Source organism: Staurois parvus, unplaced genomic scaffold (genome assembly GCF_062004578.1).
Source record: "Staurois parvus isolate SC_StPar_1 unplaced genomic scaffold, SC_StPar_1.0 ptg000090l, whole genome shotgun sequence".
In the NCBI taxonomy this organism is placed as follows: domain Eukaryota; kingdom Metazoa; phylum Chordata; class Amphibia; order Anura; family Ranidae; genus Staurois; species Staurois parvus.
The window spans coordinates 24,285,060-24,309,291 of record NW_028317886.1 but is presented as its reverse complement, the minus strand read 5'-3'; the positions used below and the strand labels follow the sequence as shown (position 1 = coordinate 24,309,291).

At 41.0% G+C, this 24,232-nt stretch overlaps 1 protein-coding gene across 1 annotated transcript; it reads left to right on the top strand.

Annotated features, from left to right (window-relative positions):
* Positions 1-500: 500 nt before the first annotated feature.
* Positions 501-9,175, top strand: LSM6 (LSM6 homolog, U6 small nuclear RNA and mRNA degradation associated). The gene is made up of 4 exons (XM_089670486.1): positions 501-647; positions 3,629-3,733; positions 6,766-6,879; positions 8,919-9,175. The coding sequence occupies exons 2-4, from the start codon at positions 3,640-3,642 to the stop codon at positions 8,951-8,953; spliced, it is 243 nt and encodes an 80-aa protein (XP_089526612.1). The 5' UTR covers positions 501-647; positions 3,629-3,639; the 3' UTR covers positions 8,954-9,175.
* Positions 9,176-24,232: the final 15,057 nt, after the last annotated feature.

Here is a 24,232-nt window from a genome sequence, read left to right as displayed (position 1 = left end):
TTGTGGCAAAACTGATGCCTTGTGTGGAGTCAGGAGGAATTGAAGCCTCCCATTCAAGTCTATGGTACCGCTCCACAAACGCCTGGCAGGGGTTTGCGAGGTGGTTGCGACGCGGTTGCTATGCGTTAATACCATTTAACTTCATTATAGGAGTTTGTGGTGCAGTTTTAATGCTTGGCAAACGCCTATCAACCGCCTCAAAACCACGCATAGGGCGTTTTGGGAGCATTTAGGAGCGTTGAAACCGCTTCCCAAACACTATAGGGCCGTTTGGCAAGAGTTAGAAATAAAGTGAAGTGTGAACGAGCCCTTAACCCTTATAGTGCGGGGTAAGGAAGCATTTATCCTTTTCCTGGAATTCGCCTTTAAATCAAGTTGCCAGGTACCAAAAGAACACACCCCTGGGCTTCAGTGATTGGTGGCCCAATTCAAAGATGGCCGCCTGACTCTATGTTGTCATCGTGCATGCGCCGCCGAGAACTCTGGGAAGACGACTAAACCTAAATGGCCGATGAGGAATCTGTCTCTATTGCACATGCGCGCCATTAATCAGGACGTGACTTAGACGGAAAAGGCGGGACTAACGCGGCTTCAGATTCTGAAGGCAATAAGAGGAAAGCGAGCGCCAAATTGTCCATTGAGAAAAGGTAGGAAAGCACAGGTAACACGTAGAAGAAGCGTGTTCTGAGAAAGGATTCACAGGACAACCGGGCTCTTCAGCGTAGGGATGTGTCTAGCAGTCTAAAATCTAGGACTTCATTCAGGAGAGCGTGAACCTGATTTGTATGATAGGCTGTGGGAATAATGGACACCGCTGACCCTGTTAGGGACATGCCTTCCATTTCTTGTACAAAGGACGCAACTGGAGGGTGCACAGTGTGCTGCGGCTCTGCATAGGAACCAATCAGTTTATTGGTCAAGCTGACATCAGAAGCTGATTGGCTGCCGTGCACAGCTGCACCAGATATTGCACTCTCCAGTTGTAGATCCCCCCCCCCCCCCCATAGACAGAGATCCTTTCAGTTGTGTTTTGGAGGAGGTGTCAATAAAGTTTCAGTTTGTTGCTTTTCCTGTCTCTGTTTTTATACTGGTAACACCTGACCTGAGGATGAATAGAGCCAGTCACTCCCAAATCTGATTACATCATAGTAATTCTCCCCTCCTTTAAAAGAGAAGTTAGAGAATTATAAAAACCCCTCACCTACACACCTAGATTTATGCAGCATCCGTCCCCCACCACCTGCAAGTCTGAGAGCTGAGCGATTACACGATTTCAATCATGTAAACTGGTAGATTTGTGTTAAGGTCAACTTTAAAAGCTGTTTTTTGGCCATACTTGTCTTGCAGGTCACAGAGGTTCATTACTTTTGCTCTCCTGTTACCCAGAATCAGATGGCAGCAGGCTAAATTGACATCACAGAGCCAGTCCATGCTCTAGAAGGATCCCGACCATATTGTCAGGATTCACCCAGCTGATTGACAGGTAGTTACTGCTCTCAGCACGTGGCTGAGAGCCAATGCCAGCTGTGCCTGCAATCCCTCCAGCCTGGGGCTGGCGGGGCACAGCAGTGACTGTCAGTCTCTGATTTTGACAGCTGAGCAATCAGCAGTCATGATCATTCTTGCTCTTAGAGCCAACACGAGACAGCTGCAGCATCACACTGACGCTGCAGCAGTGAGGTAAGTATGTATATTTGTGTTTTTTTTGTTTTTTTTTTATTAGCCCTATACATCTCCTTTAAGACTCCATTCACAGTTGTTCGACTGTGGATATGTAAAGTCACACATCAAATCACAGCCCATTGCTTTCAATGGCACCCATTCAAATCTATGCGACTTTGAAAAGGTTCCTGCACTACTTTGATGCAACTTAACCACTTTACAACCGTGCTATACCCGAATGATGGCTACAGTGCGGTTGTCCAGTTCTGGGAGGGCATCATATGATGTCCTCCCAGAATGCACCCCCAGTAGCGCACACCTGGCACTGTGTGTGATTCGCATAAGGTAAAAGTCCAATCACAGCGGCCTTTTACCACATGATCAGTTGTCCATTGACACAGCTGATCACAAAGTAAATACAGTTGCTGGTTATCAGCAGCACTTTTCTCAAGCTGTCACAGCGTGAGGAAAGTACTGCTGATAATCAGCAAGTGTCACAGAGGACATCTGCACTGGTAATCAGGGCAGCCCCAAAAGTGCCCATAAGTGCTGCATAATCAATTCCCATCAGTGCTCTCTATCCGTGCAGCCTCACCAATACACATCAGTGAAGAAGAAAATTTACCTGTTTGTAAAATTTTATAATAGAAACAAAACTTTTTATTTATTTTTGTTTTAATTTATATTGCAAAAAAAAATCCCAGTGGCGATTAAATACCACCAAAAGAAAGCTCTATTTGTGTGAAGAAAATTATAAAAATGTCATATGAGTACAGTGTTGCATGACCGCGCAATTGGCATTCAAAATACAACAGTGCTGAAATCTGAAAATTGGCCTGGGCAGGAATGGGGTAAAAGTGCCCTGTAGGCAAGAGGTTAAATGCCATAGTGTGTAAAGTTGCACTCCAAAGTCACACAGGAAATCGTGCAACTTTGGATTTGCACAAGTGTGAACGGAGCCTTAGGCAGCTTTTGGTGAAAACTTGAAACTTATTCACAGTTGTTCAAGTGTGGTTATAATCAATGCAGCCTTAGCTTCCAGGACAGTGAATGTTTTCCAGGACTTGTCGCAGGTAAGAATAATTTAAAATTATTTTAGAATGTTGTTAACCTGTTAATGCCAACAGTACACATATATATGGCCTCTCAGCGGGAGGGCCTTAATGCCCGGAGGCCACATATGTGTACCAAAATGTAAACACAGCTGTATTGAGAGCATGTGGCTAAGGGAAAGCTTCCAATCTCTACTTGCGATCAGGAGCTTTCCATTCATGTGTTCTCTGTGACAGCCATTCATGGCAGGCACATGATCAAAGCCCCACCCAATCTCCTGGCATTAGACACCCCTTAAAGAGTCCGGTGCAGTTGCGGACTGACCATTTGGAAACTCGGGCATTGCCCGAGGTCAGTAGGGGGCCCCATGAGATGCCCCTGGTACCTTTTCATAGGCTTTTTTGAGTTTGGGCAGGGACACAGGGGCCCCATGAGTTGTCAGTCCGCCCTCGTCAGGAGGCGCTGGTGTTAAAGGGTTAATGAGTACATCAGTGCTCAAGCGCAAATTGGATATGTGGAAAATGCAGACATTTACTTAATCAGCATCTCCACTGAAGGATTGTAAAGATGAAAAACTGCTCAAGCTGTAACAAAAACTGATATATTAGATCCAAATATTTTGTTGTATTGCTTCATGTGTAATAACTGGGGCTTCTAATTGACTAGTAACATTGTCAGAGTAGTTCATATACTATTCCTTCACCCTTGGTGGTCCTCAAAGGTAAGTGCTGGGAAATCTTCGGGGTACAGTCTGTTTTACAGGTCTTGATGAAAGATTTACAAATCCTTGCACTGTGGAAAAGGAATACTACTGGTGTGACAAGTTGCTTGTATATTTGCAGCCTCTGTTGGAGAGTTTTTAAAGACCTCTAGATTTTACTGACAAGCTATAAAGTTATTTTCTTGCCTTCAGGAACTATCAGAATGAGTCTACGAAAGCAAACTCCTAGTGACTTTTTGAAGCAGATTATTGGACGACCTGTTGTCGTGAAACTTAATTCTGGAGTTGACTATCGAGGTAACTAACTAATAATGGTTTTAGATGTATTTGTGACTGCATGTTTTATTGATTGTTTTATTGTCAAACTACTGTTATGTAGATTAGGAACCTTTAACCTAGGCTTGCTGGTAGAAATTCAGTGTAGACGTCTTGTGATCAGCAGAGATACCTGTATTAAAAAAATTAATAAATAAATAAAATATTGTCAGTTAACATGGATATATTTTTAACAGTTTATCCAGAGCTGTATTTGCATTTTTTTGCACACGTGTTTAAAAAACAATTTTAGGCCTGAAGATTACACAAAACCCTCAAAATATATATTTACTGAAAGCAGATACCCTAGAGAAACAGTGGTAGTTCCAGTTTTATGTATCACATGATATTATTGCGAAGGTCTAGGAAACACATAATTTTGCAATAAAATAAACGCAATAAATTAACCAAATTTTTGGTAAAATATAAAAGATGAGGTTGTGCCACGTAAATAGATACCCAACATGCCAAACCTTAAATTTGTGTGCACCTATGAAATTGCGTCACACTTCAGTACCCTATATTTTCTATAGACAAGACTTTAAAAGCCCCTATAGGTCATCAGTTTAGTGTTACAGAGGAGGTCTGGGGCTGGAATTATTGCTCTCACTCCGGCGTGCACGGCGATATGTAACATGTCTATCATTGCAATCAACATTTTCACATGTAGGCGCCCAGACGTGTATGTACACGTTTGTAAGGGGGGTGGGGGTGTGCTATGTGCTTGGGTGTAACTTTTTTTTTTTTTATTTATTTTTTTGTAAAAAAGAACAAAACTTTTTTTTTTTTCCTTTTTTAATTTATTTTTTTCATCACAAAGGGGACATAAAAGTCCTTTTGTGTGATTTTTTTTGGTGACAGGTTCTCTTTATTAAGACATGCTTCCAGGTCATGGACGTAGCTTTCCACGTCACACAGATTGGCAAGCAGAGCCTAGGTACATGGTGGTAGCGTGCCTTTTTGGGTGGGGGGAGACACTGGAACCAGTAACTGTGGAAGCAATCGGTTGCAGCAGAGTCGCCTGACTGCTTTCATCTGACAGGCAGGAGTTTGCCTGTCAGTTTTATACACAGGCACTGCAGCCACTGGATTGTGACTGGATAAAACCCCCTGCTGTCAGGTCCATACAGTGTACTGACCTGTCGGCAAAAGGGTTAAAAAGAATTCAAACTTCTACCCTACTAACAACCGGCTACCCACTGTTACCTCCCCTACGTGTGAAGAGAACACTGTAGTCTTTCTGTTTTGTATTCTAGTATAGTTGACCATTATCAGATTAAAATATTTAGCTTTTCAAGAGGCATTTCAGGTAATTTGACAGCCAGGTTACATTGTAGTTGTCAAAATTTCAGTTATCCTGTATAATCCAATGTATTCATGGAGGTCTTTACAAAGAGCTTAAACTGGGCGTGTTTGGAAATGCATATCATGAATTAGAAGCTGGTGAACAGGTCTGGTTCATAGAGCACCAGATTACTAACAAAAGCGAGTAGAGTGACCAGATGCTCTATAGCCATTGCTGAATGAAAAAGTGGAGCTCTGTAAAGTTTTCATTTTAAAATGAAGGAAAAATCTTTAACACTCCACTAAGATTAGGGTCAGAACTAGCAATGCACCCCCTCTGACATTGAAAGTAATCAAAAGCTAGTCTTGTCCTTGGATTGGTGCATTATTCTGTACAGCCAGCTCCCATAACTACAGCTGTTTGTTAAGGGAAACCAAAAAGCTAAGCCCAGCAAGTGTAAACCTAAAGTTATCTTTGGAGGAGGTGATAGAATAAACATGCAGAGTTGTATGGGGGAAGGGCAGTTGGGAGTCGCAGGACAGGGTTGAGAAAAAAAAAATAGTTTAGTTGAAAAACTCCAGCCTGACTTGTTTATGGTCCTTCTGGCTCTGCTGGAAAACTGTACTGCTTTTCCCCTTTCCTCCTCCACTGTGTGCTTTCCGAGAGTTTTTAGTGAAGGCCATTGCAGCAGGCACACGTCTGTCTGCAGATGCTCAGTGATGTGATTGGAGGACTTTCATTCCTTTACTCCCTTCTTACCATATCCACTTATACATGAGCAGTAAGGGGAACTCATACTAGTGTCTTATGCTGTGCAGTGTGATCTGTACTGGAAATATAGTAAGTTTGCTGTCTTGTACTGTTCATATTTAGGTAAACCTGTGTGTATTTGTTTAGATGGGTATGATGTCTGCTGTCAATGTTGGGTAGACATTAATGCAATGATCTGACTCCTCCCACAGGCCACTGTAGAGCAGTGAGTTTTGTGGTGTGAAATTTACCGTGTTTTTCTACTCCCGGGGAGCAGCGGACAGCCTCCCATACAAGTAAATGACTGTATGTGGTCGGCTACTTGAAAACGCCAATGGCTTTACCCACGCATGTGCGACCAGCACATTTCCCCGATTTCAATCCAATGCAGTAGCCATCAACATTCACAATCAGCTGGCTGTGTACAGCCATTCACATGTATGAGAGGCTGTACGCGGCACTGCAGCTCCCCAGGTCTAGGAAAGTGGCAGAAAGTTGACATTTTAAGACTTGACCGTGTAACTGCCTGTGTACGTGAGACCTTAATGTTCTGAATCTAGACAATTGTAAGTATTATTATTATACAGGATTTATATAGCGCCAACAGTTTGCTCTGCGCTTTACAATATAACGGGAGACAATACAGTTCAATACAGGAGGGTTAGGAGGGCCCTGCTCCTTGGAGCTTACAATCTAAGAGGGTACATCAGATATTTGCAAGATCTACATGCTGTATATAGATCTGTATGGCAGATAGACCATACCTGCTTAGCTTCTGCTACTAAACACATTCTAATTGTAAAGCAGTTAGAATGTAAAACAGAATGTGACCATTCTTCTTTTAAATCATTTAGATCTGTTTCACAAGAGATGAAGGTTAAAGAAAAATGCTGCCGTGTAAAATATCTTGTATTGTAGCTTGAGATCAGTATGAACTTGTAGGTATACAATTCAGGTTCTTTTCTTTCCCAATTTACAGGGGTATTGGCTTGCTTAGATGGGTACATGAACATTGCTTTAGAACAGACAGAAGAATATGTAAATGGGCAGCTGAAGAACAAATATGGAGATGCATTTATCCGTGGAAATAATGGTAAATCAAGATATGATGACTTGTAAAGCATTTTGGAAATATATATGTAGTTCCTACCAATTAAAAAACATTTAAAATTAGAGTATGCTGTGAAAGGTAGTAGTTTGTAGCTTTGTTAGTTTGAAGTACTTTGCAAATATAAACCTGAGCATTTGGGGCAATTACACACAGACTTTACGGGTTCACCTTTACAGACAAACTGACCAAAGCTGACCACATCATTCTTATATTTAATGCCTAAATGCAGCCAAAAGAGAGCCTGGCTATGCCCATCCTTTTCTGCCCAGCTGTTCATTCATAGAAGTCGTACTAAAGCTTCTATGAATGAAACAGGATCTAAGCATGGAGGACGGGAAGATGATTGATAGATCCACCCCTGGCAGTCACTGCTTTCTGCTCAGAGCAGCAGTGAGAACTCAGGGATTGGCGGTTATGTGATTGCTGAGTTCTCACACTTCGAGCCAGTAAGGGACAGATGCAGCATTGGACCAATGCTGCATCCACCTAGGTAAGTATAATTTGGGGAGTAAAACAAACCCCATGCTTCTTTTAATGAAAAAGTTCAGTCCTAAAGAGAATTATTGCAACCACCACATGTTAGGACTAGTAAGCTTTTATATTATTACACAGGATTCATGTAGTGTCAACAGTTTCCACAGTACTTTACTAAATAAAAGCAGACAGTACAGTTACAATGCAATTTTGTACAAGAGGATTCTGAGGGCCCTGCTAGTAGGAGTTGACACGCTAAAAGATATATAATACATTTTTTTTGTTTTCTTGGGTTTTATTATCCTTTTAAAATATATTCTTTTTTGAAAGAAGATTCTGTAACATGTAGATCTAATTTAGAAAGTTTATTTTTTTCTAATGTGCATTTCATGCAGGTTTCCAACACTGGTCAAAATTAAAAAAAATATAATGGTTACAATTAACCATAAATGACAGTTTTATTTGGTGGTCATGTGACCAAACAGGCTTGGTTCCTAACACCCTATTGAGTGCGGGGACCGTGGATGTCTGCTGTATCTAAAGTTGCCCTTGACAGTGGAGTGAGTTGGGGACCTGTTAAGCATTCTGTAGCTCTGATTCGGAGCAGAGAGATATAAACTGAAATCTGTAATTCAGTGTTTTTTTTCCATCAGGGGGGCTTCCTGGGCATTAAGGATGCCTACTTCCCAAATCCCCATTTTTCCACCTAAACAGCACTGCCTGTGTTTTGCGGTGGGAGAACAGCATTTTCATTTTTTTTTTTTTAAATAACAAAAATGTAATACTTATAAGCTGTGTGCCGTGGTTTTGCACAGAGCACCCCTGATCCTTTTCTTGGGTCCCACTCCAGCGCTTCTGGCCCCTCCCTCCTGTTGGGTTCCCCCATAGCAAGTAGCTTGCTATAGGGGCACCCGAGCAGACTCGTATCCATTCACACACAGATCCCTGTGTGCCCCACCCCCTCCCTCTCCTGATTGGCTCACTGGCTGTGATTGACAGCAGCGGAAGCCAATGGCTTCCGCTGCTGCCTCAGCCAATCAGGAGTGAGAGTCCCTGGAGAGCCAAAGCTGTCGTGGACATCACTGGATCGGGATAGGGCTCAGGTAAGTGTTGGGGGGGATGGGGGTGCAGAAGGTTTTTTACCTTCATGTAAAGAATGTATGAAGGTAAAAGACATTGAGCCTTTATAACCACTTGAAATTACAATTAAAATGACATATCTATCTGAGAGAACCCTCTGAAACGTTGCAGTTTCGTTTCATTATTACTAATGAATTGGACAGAAAATTAAAACAATTAAACCAATAATAATTCATGCGTGTAACACTACAAAATGTCTGTAAAGGTTCTCATTTTATTCAGGTATGGCTAGTAGTACTAAGTCACATTCAACTGGACAATTGCATTTGAATGTGATCAACTATTACTAGCTACTACAAAATGTGGGGTCCTTATGCAAAACAATGTTGTTGCTTTATAGTTATATATTTAGTAGTGTATGTGTATTTTTGCTTACCCATGTTCATTGGAGTTTTTTTCCTTTACAGTTTTATATATAAGTACACAGAAGAGAAGAATGTAAATCCGTTTTTTTTTTTTTTTTTTTTTGTTTAATATATTTGACAAGCCCAGCTGTCCAGGATGTGGAAGAGCAACTTCCAAATTAATTTTGTTATGATGTTTTTGTTATGGTTGGAGAAATAAGTATATATTTTTTCTTTTTATAATATAATAGTAACTGATGGTTGCATAAAACATTTTCATTCTGTTCAAGCTGATACTGAATAAACTATAGTTACATATACATGTTTCTTTTGTGAGCCTTTTCCTTTTTTTGTATTGTAATTCGTGTATTAGCATTATGTTGTGATATTTGGGCAATTTCTGTTCTTAACTCCCTGGCGCAGAGTGTACGCAATTATGTGGCCTCACAGCGGCTAAACCTTGGTGCCAAGGGGCCTCATATTTGCGTACCCAATGTAAACAAAGGATGTGCCGAGAGCACGCTCCTGGCACGTCTACTGGTGCCTCACGGAAAGGTCCCGATCGCTAGTTTTAGTAAATAACCCCCACAGTATACTCTTTCTATAGGCAGTTGGATACTATGGGAAAGTCAGTGACTCATATGAAGCCTAGGACTTGTTCACATTTAAGTGCAGTGGTGGGATTTAGTACACCTGCACACTAGGAGACCTGTTCTGTACCATTGTAAGTACATAATTGTATTGTATTCAACTTTTTCATTAATATCTTGATTTTTAAATTGAGTTAAAAAAATACAATACAGTAGCGTAAATAACTTATTGAAAGTAGTACACAAAAATTAAACAAAACAATTCTGCATTGAAGTCAGTGGGAAGCGATTTTGCTGTGAAGTCGATGGGGCGCTTTTTTTTGCATTTCAATAGATGGGGCCCTTTTTTTTTTTTCTTTCTTTTTTTTTTTTTTTTCTATCAGCAAAATTCTAATAGTCCTATTTTCAACAGATATATTGGTGCATCACTAGTTTTATAATTTATAAATCTACAGTTACGTTTAGTGTGCTGTAAAGAAGCTGTTTGTGTAACTTTTTCTCCCAAAACTCATTGCACTCTAACCACAGTTAGAAATCCATGGGTGCTTTTGATCAGCATTTTTTAAACAAAGTAAGATGGTGCAGCTCCCTCCTTTTTCTTGCTGCTGTGTCAAGGTAGGTGGTCCCTTATCTGACATGCTTTTTTCCCTAGTGAGTTCCCTTTTCTTGCCCTCTTGTTTCATTCTATTGTGGCAGCATTTTTCCTCACCTTGCTACTGGTCTCAGTGGCTCTTTTAGCTCAGGGCCTCTATTACATCACATGTAACTATTTTTTCAGGTTCAGAGGCACCTAGAGGATGCCCAGTAGAGTATTTGTAATTCCTCCTTTACAAAGATGCTGCTGTGAAAGCTAGCTGTTGATTTCCACTGAAGTGGAACTAGCATGCAGATTTGGAAAGGTAATGAAGTCACAACTCCTGACTGTTTGAAGCTTTCAATCAGCCTGACCAATAGCCTTAAAAAAAAAAATCACGGCAATGGCTGTCTGTTTTTGCAATATGTGTGCTTTTTCTTTAGGCAGTTTTTCCTGATCATACAGTACAGGACAATAGGCTTCATTAAATCCTTACAACTGGTTACATGCAGCTACCTTCAGGTGATTAGAGTTTTTGCTAGTGTCCATAGGCAATTGACATCTCCTCTACTGAGAGAAGCTTACCTTCTGTAATGGAGGTTTTTTCCTGCTCTGAATTTTTACAATAGTGATTCTTCTATCAAGACTTGGCTGCATTATACCCACTGCAGCTTTTCATGAAGCTTCCAGATTGGTTAACTTCTCAGGGGACCATACCTAGACATTGCCACATGGAAGAACCAGGGCTGGTGTGTAATGTTACTGTGGTATTGGATACTATGGACGGTCCCCCTGGTATGTAGTATAATGCATGGAGTTAGCCATAGGGTGCTCTACAGATCCAGAGTCATGGTCTGTCTGCCACAGGGTCCAGTTTCCGAAGACGCCTATAGAGGTATGCCTATCGTGGATGGTGAAGCCAAGAAGAGGTTAAATCCCCCTATTTCCTGTGGAAGAGTGGTGATTCAGGGCTGAAACCCTTTCATCCCAGGGTGCTCTTGTGTGTTTGTTTTCTTTCCCCCTGGAAGTGGGGAGGGAGAAACTCTTACTGCAGTTCATCCAAGATGGCAGGTGGATATCTGGCACCATTGTCCCGCCTGGTAACGTTATTACTGGAGGACGTCTATGGTTTTACTGTTGTACCCGTTTCATTGTGGTGTAAAGTGCTCCACTGCCCCTCTGTGGCCAGGGGCTACGACTGCTTCACCTTACACTTGTAAGGCGAGGCAGCCATAGCGCCTGGCTGCAAAGAGTGTTTTTGCACCAGCAGATTCTTTCCTGGCTTTTTGGATTGCAGATGTCAACTAGTGCTCATCCACTGATTGCATTGGGCACCGTAAACAGTGGCACCCCTTAAGCTGACCATATAGGGATCAAAATTCAGCTGGCTTAGCAGGGACTGGCTAAAATTTGGTTCATGTGTGCACATGGAGACCAATCAACTTCTCTACAACCTGTCCGATTTTCCCCACTCGATCAGCACCACTGGCTATAACTGGCAGCGCTGATTAGCGTATTCTGATGGCGGGAAAGTCTCCCTGCCGACAGATTACAATAGCTCAGTGAGAAGGAGTGTGCGGATGGGGAGATTGAGTGAGGTTTTTTTGTGTTCAACCCGATGGTTGAACAAAAAACTCTGTGGGCTGCCTTATTCCTGGACTGACTCTTTCATCTCTAGGGAAGAATTTTTTACCATAATGCTTGGGCAGAATATAAGGCCTTTATTGAGGACATGCACAGTAGGGATCACAATTGGGCCCCTCTAGCCTCTCCTCTTAACTCAGTATTTGACATTCCTCTTGAGTCTTGCAATGTACCTGAGGAGGATATTGAAGTGGATCCCATTCTCTGAGAGAAATTGGATGAGTAGGACACTTCTAGTTCTGAGCTGTCTCCTAAGCTAAAGGAGAGTATAGCAGTTCTCATAGATATTGTACATTGTTGCCTGTGTTGGAGCAATTGAAGGTGGCAGGAAAGAAATTTTCTCAGTGTATGGTCTGCCTAAAATATAACTTTTTAGCAAAGTCTGATGCCAAGGCTTCTCCGTAATAAGATACACCGTCTTCTTGGAATGGGGGAGACAGCTCTTTGGTACCAATACATATTGGATCTCTGGGTTCAGTGTGTTATTTCCCAGGACTACAATTTGGATTTTTGGGCTCCACCTTCCCCTCATTTTATGCTCTCAAACATACCCTATTCCCCATATGAAAGAGTGTGCTTCCTGACTGCTGTGCAACTGCTTATTTCCCAGGTGCTTGTTACTGCACTTCCTACAGTTGAATGTCTTCAGGGTTTCTACTCAAACCTCTTTAAAGTTCCAAAGCCTAGTGAGGAAGTCTGTCTCATTCTGGACCTAAAAGTTCTCAACTTATTTTTATGGGTACAAAGTTTCACATGGAAAATGCCAGGTCAGTCGTTACCTCCCTACCAGTTTGTTTCCCTTCCATTTGATCTGTCAATGGCCCCGTTGAGTGTTCACCAAGGTGCATGCCCTGGTTTTTGCTCTGTGCTAAAAAAATCCATGTTGCAGGGTACCTGCATAATCATCTGTTGAAGGACCAGTCTTCCCTGTCCTTAGCAGACATTTGCCTGACCATACAAACTGCAGAGTATTTGGGGAATCCTTAATCTGAGAATGTCAGCGCTGGATCTGTCTTATAGGTTACTGTTAAAGTATCTTGGCCTGTCTCTAGACACAGCCCTGTTCAGGATTTTTCTGCCCAGGACAAACGTTTCTCTTCTCTCACACCTGGAGCCTCCAAGCTCAGCAATGACCCTCAGTTTGTGCCAGCTTGAGAGTTCTGGAACTCATATTTGCCACCTTTTTGAGTCTGTCCTAAATGGCCAATTTCACTCCTTCAAATCAGCCATGTTTGACTTTTAGATTGAAGAGCTTGTTCAATTAAGCTTTGACAAACAAAAATGGAAGCTGATTGTTTTCTATGCAGAGCTACACCAGTTTTAGTAAACCAACCCAATAGAATAACATGAAGGGGCATTTAGGCGCCGGAAACAAAATATTAACCTCCTCTAAAACTTGTTTTTGACAGCCGCATGAGGCATTACTCTACTATAGGTTAACAAATGACACCATTGGTGTGTGCTATGTTCAAGAGATTTGTGGGCTGTGCTCTGTCAGGTAGCTATTTGTGCTCCTCTCTAAATTTTGTCACAGATGGGCACAAATGCTGAGGCACTATTAACCTCTCCGACCACTGTGAGTACCCTTGTGGGTTTATATAACTTCTATGGGGGATTCAAAGTGAAGGGAGGATGGGGTTAAAGCATAATTCCAAACTTTAGAATGAGGGACACTTTAGAGAGACACTGACCAGTGGTACGCAAAGTGCACCAGGACAAAACATGGGTGTGGTTGGATTAACCAGTTAAGCTTCTCCCTATAGCAAGTTTACTGCTACAGGGCAGACTCCCTGCGTATCGTGTATATAAGCGTGATCTGTGCTCTTGCGGTGTTTACGGGAAGGGGATGTGGGCCCGCTAACCCGACGGTGCTGTGATTCGGTGCAGCACCGATCAGTCAAGTGATGTTTGGCCTAGATCTGCTGAGTGATCCTTGCCCCATCACACATCATCCTGTATCTGTGTTTACACAGGTACAGGAAATGATGCAATCTTCTCTCCCTGGAGTACATTCCGTTCCAGAGAGAGAAGAAAGCAGATCCACGTGAGTCAAAGCACTACACACACACAGTAAAATCACAGCTAAGTCACATTTAACCCCTTGGTTGCCCCCCAGTTAACCCCTTCTCTGCCCTATCACCAGTGTCATTAGTACAGTATACAGATTTGTTTTTACTGATTATTGTATTAGTGTCACAAGTCCCTCCTAGATAGCGTCAGATTGCCCACCACTACATCAGTCATATTTAACCCTTTGATTGCCAGGAACATGCTCACATACACAATAAACCTCCATTGCTAGTATAGTGTCTGAACGGATCAATATATTTGATCAGATCAGAACTATACCAGCGTTCACTATAGTACAGTGTCCTCAAAAATGCAGAATCAGCCCCGCCACCTGCCAGCACCTGCGTTTACTCCCTACGCTTAATCCTCCTCTTCTCCCCCAGCAAATGCAGTGTTAGTAGATCACTAACACTTGATACATTGCACACAAAACTGCAGGGTTAGCAAGATCATGCCTGATCTCTGCTAGCACTAGCAGGTAAATTTTTTTTGTAGTGGTTCAAGCAGTCCCTGACAGCCAGGTGCTCTTTTTCCCATGAGTTGCCCTAGGTACCTATAAATGTCCAATGAAAGGTACGCTAGTGAAGAGGCCTACAGGATTCTGAGCATGTCAGATGAGAGCGAAGGGGAAGCCTTACTGACAGAATCTGCCTCAGAATACAAACCTGTAGTGAGCAGCGGCACCCTGACAGATGGCTCAGACGATGCAGTAGAGGTCCCTGCTAAGGTCAGGTGTACCAGACCTCGTTCCTAGGTTGGTGAGGTGTTACAATTGCATGATAATTGTTATATGCAGCAGAGTGCCAGTACTAGTGTCGATTTACCTTTTGGGGAACTGGCGAGCACCAGCGGCCTAGTACATCCTGATCTTTTTCATACTAGTACTGCATTATCACTTGGTGATGTGGAGAGTCCCATAAGTGCAGTACAAGCTGGTGTGGTGGCTAGCACAAGTAGTGTCAAAAATTGGCCCCTTGTAATCACCTTAACCAGAAATTTGCGGATGTCTATACTCCCCAGCAAAACATCTGTGTTGATGAGTCCCTCATTAATGTTTCTGGTCGCCTAACATTCAAACAATTTCTCCCCAGCAAGCGTGCCAGATATGGGTTCAAAATCTATAAAACCTGTGAGAGGGCACAGGCTATACATGTAATTTTTCGGATTTAAGAAGGAAAAGATAGTCACGTGGAGCCTTCCGGATGCCCAGACTACATGGGGACCAGTGGCAAGATAGTTTGGGCCTTGTCACCCTTTTTCCATATGGGGTAACACTTATATGTGGACAATTTTTATACATGCGTGCCACTATTTAGACATTTGTACAATCTTGGAATTGGCACATGTGGCATTATGTGACCTAATCATCGGGGCTTCCCCCAACGGCTTGGAAATACTCATCTTAAAAAGGGGGAGAAAGCTTGCTTGAAAAATTATGAATTGCTCGCAGTGAAGTGGAAGGACAAATGAGATGTTTTCATCCTGTGTTCCATTCACGCAGACACGACCATCCAAATTTCTACAGCAGCTGATGTTGTTGAGAAGCCCCTCTGTGTCCATGACTATAACCTTAACATGGGAGGGGTGGATTTCAACAACCAGATGATGAAGCCATGCTTAGTTTCCCGTAAAGCCAGACGCTGGTGCAAAAAAGTGTCTATATTTATTTCAATTGGCTCTGTACAACGCTTTTGTACTTTACAAAGCAACTGGAAGAAGTGGATCCTTCCTAAAATTCCAGGAAGAGCTCATCACAGCCCTTTTGTATCCTGAAGGTGCTGTGGCCCAAACCCCCCAACTCAGATGCAGTAAGTTGGCTGCATGAGAGGCATTTTACTGATGCCATTTCTGGTACCCCAAACCAAAAGTCACCACGAAAAAAGATGTCCTATCTTTAGTAGATACAGAATTAGGCATGATACACACTTTTTTTGTCCCTCTTGTCCCGGCCAACTTGGTCTCTGCCTCAAGGACTGCTTTTGTCGCTATCATACACTAGTGGAGTATTAGTATAGGGTACAGCACGACACAGTCTAGGGCACATATATGCACAGGGTCTCGAAAGATGTTAGGTAGTCAGAAAACTGGCTATCGCATTTTGAGAGACCCTAATATCTGCATGTTACAGTTTAAAAAAAATAAATTACAATAATGTTAAAAAAAGTATAAAAAAACAAAAATAGTTGTTTTATTGAGTTACAGTTTTATTGTTACTGTTTTATTGTTAACCATTGCTGTTTTCTTTGCAGGAATGCCATTCAGTTGCAGCACTGATCTGTTTATTCTGACAGCAACAGGGTCTTGCTCTCAGAATATACGTAAGTGTATGCAGCACTGTTGGATGAGATTTTTAATCCGCAGTTAAAAAAGAACATACTGTATATGCCCAAGCATGGGGGCTTGGGGTGGTCAGTGGGTGGATCACTCTTATGTTCGACATATATATTTTACAATATTTTTTGGCACAGATTTCAATAAAAAAAGTTGTTTTTTATAGTTACAGTTTTATTGTTACTGTTTTATTGTTAACCATTGCTGCTTTCTTTGCAGGAATGCCATTCAGCAGCAGCACTGATCTGTTTATTCTGACAGCAACAGGGTCCTGCTCTCATAATTTACATAAGTGTGTGCAGCGCTGTTGGATTTTTCATCAGATTTTTCATCCGCAGTTAAAAAAGAACATATATGCCCAAGCATGGGGGCCTGGAATGGTCAGTGGGTGGATCGCCCCTATGCTTCGGCATATATTTTTAAAATTGTTTTTTGGCAGAGATTTCTTCATCCACATCGATTGATGTGAATAAATGAATCTGTTAGGCTCTTTTTGTTTCCTTCAGCTCATGGGCTGAACAAAGAAAAAAAGAACATTTAATTTATGTACACCATTAGAAGTGGGTGGATGCAGGGTGGTATATTCTAATAGTGGGCATACCACACACTTTTTTCTGGCAGAGATTTCAGCTCATAGGCTTCATAAAAAAAAAAAGAGCATGGCATTAATACCCAACAAGGACCAGAAACGTACTGGTACATTACTGGACTTTGAGTGGTTATACCAGGATGACGCTTGGTATCGTCTTTTTCAGCCAGTGATCGGCTTTCAAATAAAAGCAATCCTAGTGGCTAATTAGCCGCAGGATTGCTTTTACAAGCAGTGTGAGGAGATGCCCCCCTTCCCATTGCCTTCCATTACTTTCTCGGCCAGTCCTGTGCCATTGGGGAACCTGAAAATGCAGCTGGCATTTCCGCCAGCTGACCATGGAGCTGATTGGAGACCGGAATGGGGCCAATCATCTCTATAGTCTAAGAAACCAGAAGCTATGAGCATTTCATCACTACAGTTTCGCCAGATATAAACAGTGCCATTTTTAAATTGGGAAAGCATTTTCTCACACCAATCTTGGTGAGATCAGATGATTTAACCTCCCTAGCGGTATGATTATGTCCATATTTCTGTGCTGAAAGTGGTACATTTTTTTTCATGGAAATATGTATTTTTTTTATTGTAGGCCTGTAATTTTTAGGAATAACTCACTGAAATCTGTCCGAACAAGAGTCTAGTAAACATGCCGGGTAGGATAAAACTTGAAACACAAAATCATAAATTATAATTTAATAAATAATCATAAAAATAATAATATAATAATAAATTTAATTCAATAATATAATCAAACCAAAAACACCGAAATTTGAAATATAGCGCCAAGTTAGTACATCGCTTAGCTCAGTCGCAAAATCGTTTTCAGTGTCTGATGACGAATTTCCCCATGAATCATCACTCAATTCTGCAAGTGGTTCTAATTTACTATCGCTGTTCTCTAGCCGGTCTAAAACCGCTTTTGACCAAAAGGGACGCTTTTTGGACACCATGGACTTTTCTCAGTTTCCAGGCAGAAAGAACAGTAAAAATGCAGGCAGGGCACAGGACAAAGCTGTAGGAACAAAATGTATGTGAAATGGTTTGATCCAGTAATGTTTTACTATGTCAAATTCATTTCTAAGTAAATGAGTTTCTAAAAATTTTAAAATTTACTGCCGCTCCGGCCCCCATACGTCCTGTACGTTCCGATGCTCGCAGGGACCGGAACACGGAAGCCAGATGCCGGCATTGGCCGGAGGAGATGACCAGGGACGCTGCAGGGGACGCATCGCGGGAGCGCAGGACAAGGTAAGCGCTGAAGGGAATCCCGGAGCAACGCCGCATGGTAAGCCCGAGTGTAGCTCGGGGTTACCGCTTTTGGTACTGAACCTTTACCCTGAGCTACACTCGGGAATACCGCTAGGGAGGTTAATGGAAGAGGAGATATCTAGAGTCTAAGAGACCCCAGATTTCTCAGAAAAGAATACCTTTCACTGCCTATTGCTATCACAGGGGATGTTTACATTCCCTGAGATAACAATAAAAGTGATATAAAAAAAAAAACTCGATAGGGACAGTGTAAAAATAATAAAAAAAAGCACCCTTGTCCCCCCTCGCGTGCATGCAACGACATACGCAAGCGTCGGCTCTGTATTGGTATGTAAACAGTGGCATGAGAGGTACGCCGCGAACGTCAGATCGAGGGCAGTAATTCTAGCTCTAGACCTCCTCTGTAAATCTAAAATGGTAGCCTGTAAAGGCTTTTAAAGTGTCAGCTATGGATATTAAAATGTACAGTATGTAGTTTTAAAACATGTCATGTTTGGTATCTATTTACTTGGCATACCATCATCTTTTATATTTTACCAAACAATTGGCCAATATATTGTGTTTTTGTACATTAAAATGAAAAAAGTGCATTTATTTTCAAAAACTGCGTTTCAAAAATTGCTGTACAAGTACTATGTGACATACAAAATTGCAACACCCACCATTTTATGCTTAAAGGCATCTGCTTTAAAAAAAAAATATGTAATGTTTGGGGGTTCAAAGTAATTTTCTCGAAAAAAAAATACAGATTTTTTCATGTGAACAAAAAGTGTCAGAAAAGGCTTGGTCTGCAAGTGGTTAGAGGAGTGAGTGATGTGTGGCATAAACTTCTAATGCTGGGCATAAAATGCCAAGATAACAACCCCCCCCCCAAATGACCCCTTTTTGGAAAGTAGACACTCCAAACTATTTGCTCAGAGGCATGTTGAGTCAATAGAAGAATTAATTTTTTTACCTCAAGTTTTTGGAAAATGACAAAAAAAAAGTTTATTTTTTTTTTTTTACACAAAGTTGTCCCTTAAAAATTATATATTGCTCACACATGCCATGGGTATATATGGAATTACACCCCAAAATACATTCTGCTACTTCTCCTGAGTATGGGGATAACACATGTGAGAGACTTTTTGGCAGTCTAGCTTTGTACAGGACCCCAAAATCCAAAAGGCACTTTCAACCTTTAAAGGGCTTTATTTCCTCATTACACTTCCTGACTACCTATGACAGTTTTGGAGGCCCTGAAATGCCAGAATATTACAATGGTAAGTATTTTGCAGATTTTGTTTTGTTGCCGCACATTTTTGGAAAACGAAGAAAGAAAACAAAAATATATTTTTTCTTTTCTTTTTTTAGTTTTCAAAACCTTATGAGAAAAAATGAGATCTGCAAAATGGCCACCATGCTTCTTATTAAAATTCTTGGGGTGTCTACTTTCCAAAAAGGGGTCATTTGGGGGGTAGGTGTGTTATCCTGCCATTTCAGGGCCTCCGAAACTGTGATAGGTAGTAAGGAAGTGAATTGAGGAAGTTACACCGGATTTCAGGCTCCTGCATGTGGCTAGGCTCCCAAAAAGTCTCACACATGTGTTATCCCCATAGAAGTAGCAGAATGTATTTTGGGGTGTAAGTCAACATATACCAATGGCATGTGTGAGCAACATTTCATTTAAATGACAACGTAAAAAAAAATTTTTTTGTCAAGTTCCAAAAACTTGTGTAAAAAATAAATCTTCTATTGACTAAGAAATGTTATAGACAGAAAGTAAAAGCTGTGTAAATTCCAGTATCCATACCATAGTTTGTAGACGCTATAACTTTCACGCAAACCATTTAACCTCCCTGGCGGTATGATTATTTCAGATTTTTGGTGCTGAAAGCGGTACCATTATTTTGCATGGAAATATGTAGTTTTTTTTATTGTAGGCTGTAATTTTTAGGAATAACTCACTGAAATATGTCCGAACAAGAGTCTATTAAACATCCCGGGTATGATAAAATTTGAAACACTAAATCATAAATTATAATTTAATAAATAATCATAAAAAATAATAATATAATAATAATACATTTAATTCAATAATATAATCAAACCAAAAACACTGAAATTTGAAATATAGCGCCAAGTTCGCACATTGCTGAGCAAAGTCGCAAAATCGTTTTCAGTGTCTGATGACGAATTTCCCCACGAATCATTATCACTCAATTCTGCAAGTGGTTCTGATTTACTATCGCTGTTCTCTAGCTGATCTAAAACCGCTTTTGACCTAAAAGGGACACTTTTTGGACGCCATGGACGTTTCTCAGTTTCCAGGCAGAAAGAACAGACAAAATGCAGGCAGGGCACAGGACAAAGCACTAGGGACAATATGTATGTGAAATGGGTTGAAACAGCAATGTTTTACTATGAAAAATGTGTTTTGAAAAAAATGAAATTTTTTTCATTTTCAAATTTCCCGCCGCCACCGGCGGCACCCGTACGTCCCGACGTCACAGGGACCGGAACACAGAAGCCAGATGCCGGCATCGTCCGGAGGAAATGGCCAGGGACGCTGCAGGGGACACATCGTGGGAGCGAAGGACAAGGTAAGCTCTGCAGGGACTCCCTATACAGCGCCGCATGGTAAGCCCGAGTGTAGCTCGGGGTTACCGCTTTTGGCACTGACATTTTACCCCGAGCTACACTCGGGAATACCGCTAGGGAGGTTAATATGCAGTTATTGGAATTTTTTTTACCAAAGACATGTGGCAAAATACATTTTAGCCTAAATTTATGATGAACTTTGAGTTTACTGGATATTTTTTATAACAGAAATGAGAAAATATCGGGTTTTTAAAAAATTTTTCGGAATGTTTTTGTTTATAGCGCAAAAAATTAAAAACCCAGAGGTGATCAAATATCACCAAAAGAAAGCTCTATTTGTGAGAAAAAAATTACATAAAATGTACAGCATTTCATACCTGCGCAATTGTCAGTTAAACTAGAGCAGTGCTGTATAGCAAAAAATGGCGTAAATTCTAGTATCTATACCAGCAATGGGCAAACTACGGCCCGCGGGCCGTATACGGCCTGGCGGACCTTTTAATCTGGCCCGCGGAGCTAGGCTCCTCTCACAGTCCGCCCTGAAGACCGGTGTAGCATAAAATCTGTCTCCTATGAGGATCTGTCCCCCTCGACGTATCTGCGCATGTGCCGGAGATCGCCGATCGGCTGCTAATGCCTGAAACTGGCACATGCGCAGATGCGTCGAGGGGGACAGATCCTCATAGGAGACAGATTTTCATGCTACACCGGAACGGCGCGGGACACGGCGAGAGGAAAGGTAAGTGAATTGACACAGGGGGGACTTGGGGACTTAATATGGGGAATGAATTACTATAGGGGGAATGAATTACTATATGGGGGATGAATTACTATATGGGGGATGAATTACTATGGGGGGTGAATTACTATGGGGGGATGAATTACTATATGGGGGATGAATTACTATATGGGGGATTAATTACTACGCTTACTATGGGGGAATATTACTATACTTACTATGGATGACACATACACATCATTCATCTACTCTTGGTCCGGCCCCCCGGGTCCAATATATGAACCCATTGCGGCCCTCAAGTCAAAAAGTTTGCCCACCCCTGATCTATACCATAGTTTGTAGACGTTATAAATTTCACATAAACCAATTAATATACACTTATTGGGATTTGATTTTACCAAAGACACGTAGCAGAATACATTTTGGCCTAAATTTATGACTAACTTTGAGTTTACTATATATATATATATATATATATATATATATTATTATATATTATATATTTTTATAAGCAAAAATAAAAAATATTGTTTTTTTTCCAAATTTTCAGTCTTTTTTTGTTTATAGCACAAAAATTAAAAAACCCACTGGTGATCAATACCACCAAAAGAAAGCCCTATTTGTGTGAAAAAAGGACATAAATTTCATTTGGGTACAGCATTGTATGACCGCGTAATTATTAGTTGAAATAGCGGAGCACCAAATTGCAAAAATTGCCTGGTCAGGAAGTGGGGTAAATCTTCCAGAGGGCAAGTGGTTAAATTGAATATTGGACGTGGTTTAGTAGATTCTGATTAGAAACAATGAAGAAGCCTAATATTTAGTGACAAATAAATTCACCAACTGTCCTCCTTTTCCTCTGCACACATGCTCCCCATATACACACTATCCTCCTTTTCCAATACACAATAATGCAATAATAAATACATTTTTTTTTTTGCAGAAAAAAAAAGAAATGTATTATTTTTTCCCGCAGGAGCCTACAGAGCACCGCACCTGTCACCAGTAAATCATGGGTGCAATATCAGGCGCCTGCAGACAAGCCTATAATTTTCTGCCCATACCTCTGTACCGGATTTCTGTTTTAAAACAGCAAGACTTTTGAATGAACTATAATTGTGCTCATCGGCTCCCTTGCAGTTCATTGAGAATTACAAACCTCCTCCTGCGGTTGCATGTGGCACTTTTAATTCTCTTGTTGTCAAATTCATGTGAATGAATGACATGGCTGTCGTCCCTTGTTCTTTTTAAAAAGTGACAGCGAGTGCAGGTAGAGGAACCCTCACCCACTCTCACAGGGGGGAGTGCTGGAGCTTGTTACATGTTACAACTTAAATATGGGTGTAACATGATACAAAAGGTGAACTTATCCTTTAAGGACATGGATAAGAGCCTGATTTATTACAGGTACTTATATAACTCTGTCAATTTTTGCAGCAATTTGCACTTATGATGTACATTTACATCAGTCCCTGCCCTCAAGGCGCTTACAATTTAAGGTCCCTAACACACATTCATACATACACAAGCCAATTAACCTACCAGCATGTCTATGGATTGTGGGAGGAAACCCACACAGACAACATGCAAACTCCAGGCAGATAGTGCCATGGTGTGGATTTGAACCAATGACTCTAGTGCTGCTAGATGGAAGTGCTAACCATTTAGCCACTGTGCTGCCCACTTAAATAACTTTTAAAGCCAGTAGGTCCTTCCATGCAGCCCTTTGTTGCCCCCATGGAAAATTGTAAAACACTCACAGTCTGGTCAAAAAAAGATGGTCCATGACTCCCACAGAGTTGTTGTAACTGTCTTAAGGTATTGCTCGACAGTTTTGGGGAATCCCTCCATCAGATGTCCAGGTTAGGCCTTCTGCTCATTCAGTCCTCTAGCTCAAATGCTGGTCTGCTGGACCAGCATGTAAACACATGATTTTTGACTTACCTGTGAAATCTGTTTCTTAGAGTACAGAACAGGACACAGGACCTTCCTCTTGTTTCCCTTAATCTTTTATTGCTTGCGCAAAAACTAAGAATAGCTGTGAGTGGGCCGAGTTATATGGGAGTCTCAAAAGTTCTGTCAATCACCTGAAGGTAGCAGTATACTGTATAACCCATGACAATGCCTGTGTCCAGAATGGTACTCTAAGAAATAGACTTTATAGGTAAGTAAAAAATCCTTTTATCCCCTCACCAAACGTTCTGTTATGATATTGTGACTTTTATTGATCAGAAAGAAGACAGGAAATGTGAATGATACCCTTATTGGTACTGTAATTGTTTTTCTGGGAAACTTTGAGAACAGTCTATTTGCTCCACAAATGTGGTGCCTTTTTTCTTTGGGTGCATTTTTTGTATCATACATTCAGATGTGGATATGAAGAGCAGAAGTTTCAATGCCTTTTTGAATCATGTTTCTTGTAGTGTGGGAACATATCACCTGTCAGGTTCTCTGTCTCCTAAAAAAAGACTACATTTTAATTTTTTATGGGTGACACTAATAATTTTGAATATTGTATTTCTATATAAGAACACCAATGTTCCCACTATGAAGAAAATGAAGTGTTTATTCATAGATCTTTATTGTTACTGATATGTTATTACTGAATTGTATACATAATATATAAAGACTAGTGTACATTATTTTCATTCTCTATATACACTAAAAAAGATCTACATTTATGAGAAAGCCCTACTGGCTTGTAGTAGGACTACTGATCTGTCGTGCCATATTTTTCATGAGAAACCTGCTGAGTATGTACATAACTTGTTAAATGAATTTAATGAAGCATTTCTGGCTGTTCTCATAAGTCTCAATGCAAGATTTACAGAGTTGTGAGCATTTCAATAAAGCCATTTCAAATAGAGTGTTTTACAGTGAAACACAAAACAGTTAATTAACACGCAGACATAACAATTACACAGTCAAATAACCCCAGTAATCAAATGCATTGTTCTGTGCAGCACTGTTAGTCACATGACCTATGTTGAG

What these genes read in the sequence shown, in the direction of transcription:
- LSM6 (XM_089670486.1), top strand. Translation starts at nt 3,640, where the DNA reads ATGAGTCTACGAAAGCAAACTCCTAGTGACTTTTTGAAGCAGATTATT. An exon ending in TTCTGGAGTTGACTATCGAG is followed by an intron (nt 3,734 to 6,765) that starts GTAACTAACTAA and finishes CCCAATTTACAG; the next exon opens with GGGTATTGGCTTGCTTAGAT. An exon ending in ATTTATCCGTGGAAATAATG is followed by an intron (nt 6,880 to 8,918) that starts GTAAATCAAGAT and finishes TTTCCTTTACAG; the next exon opens with TTTTATATATAAGTACACAG.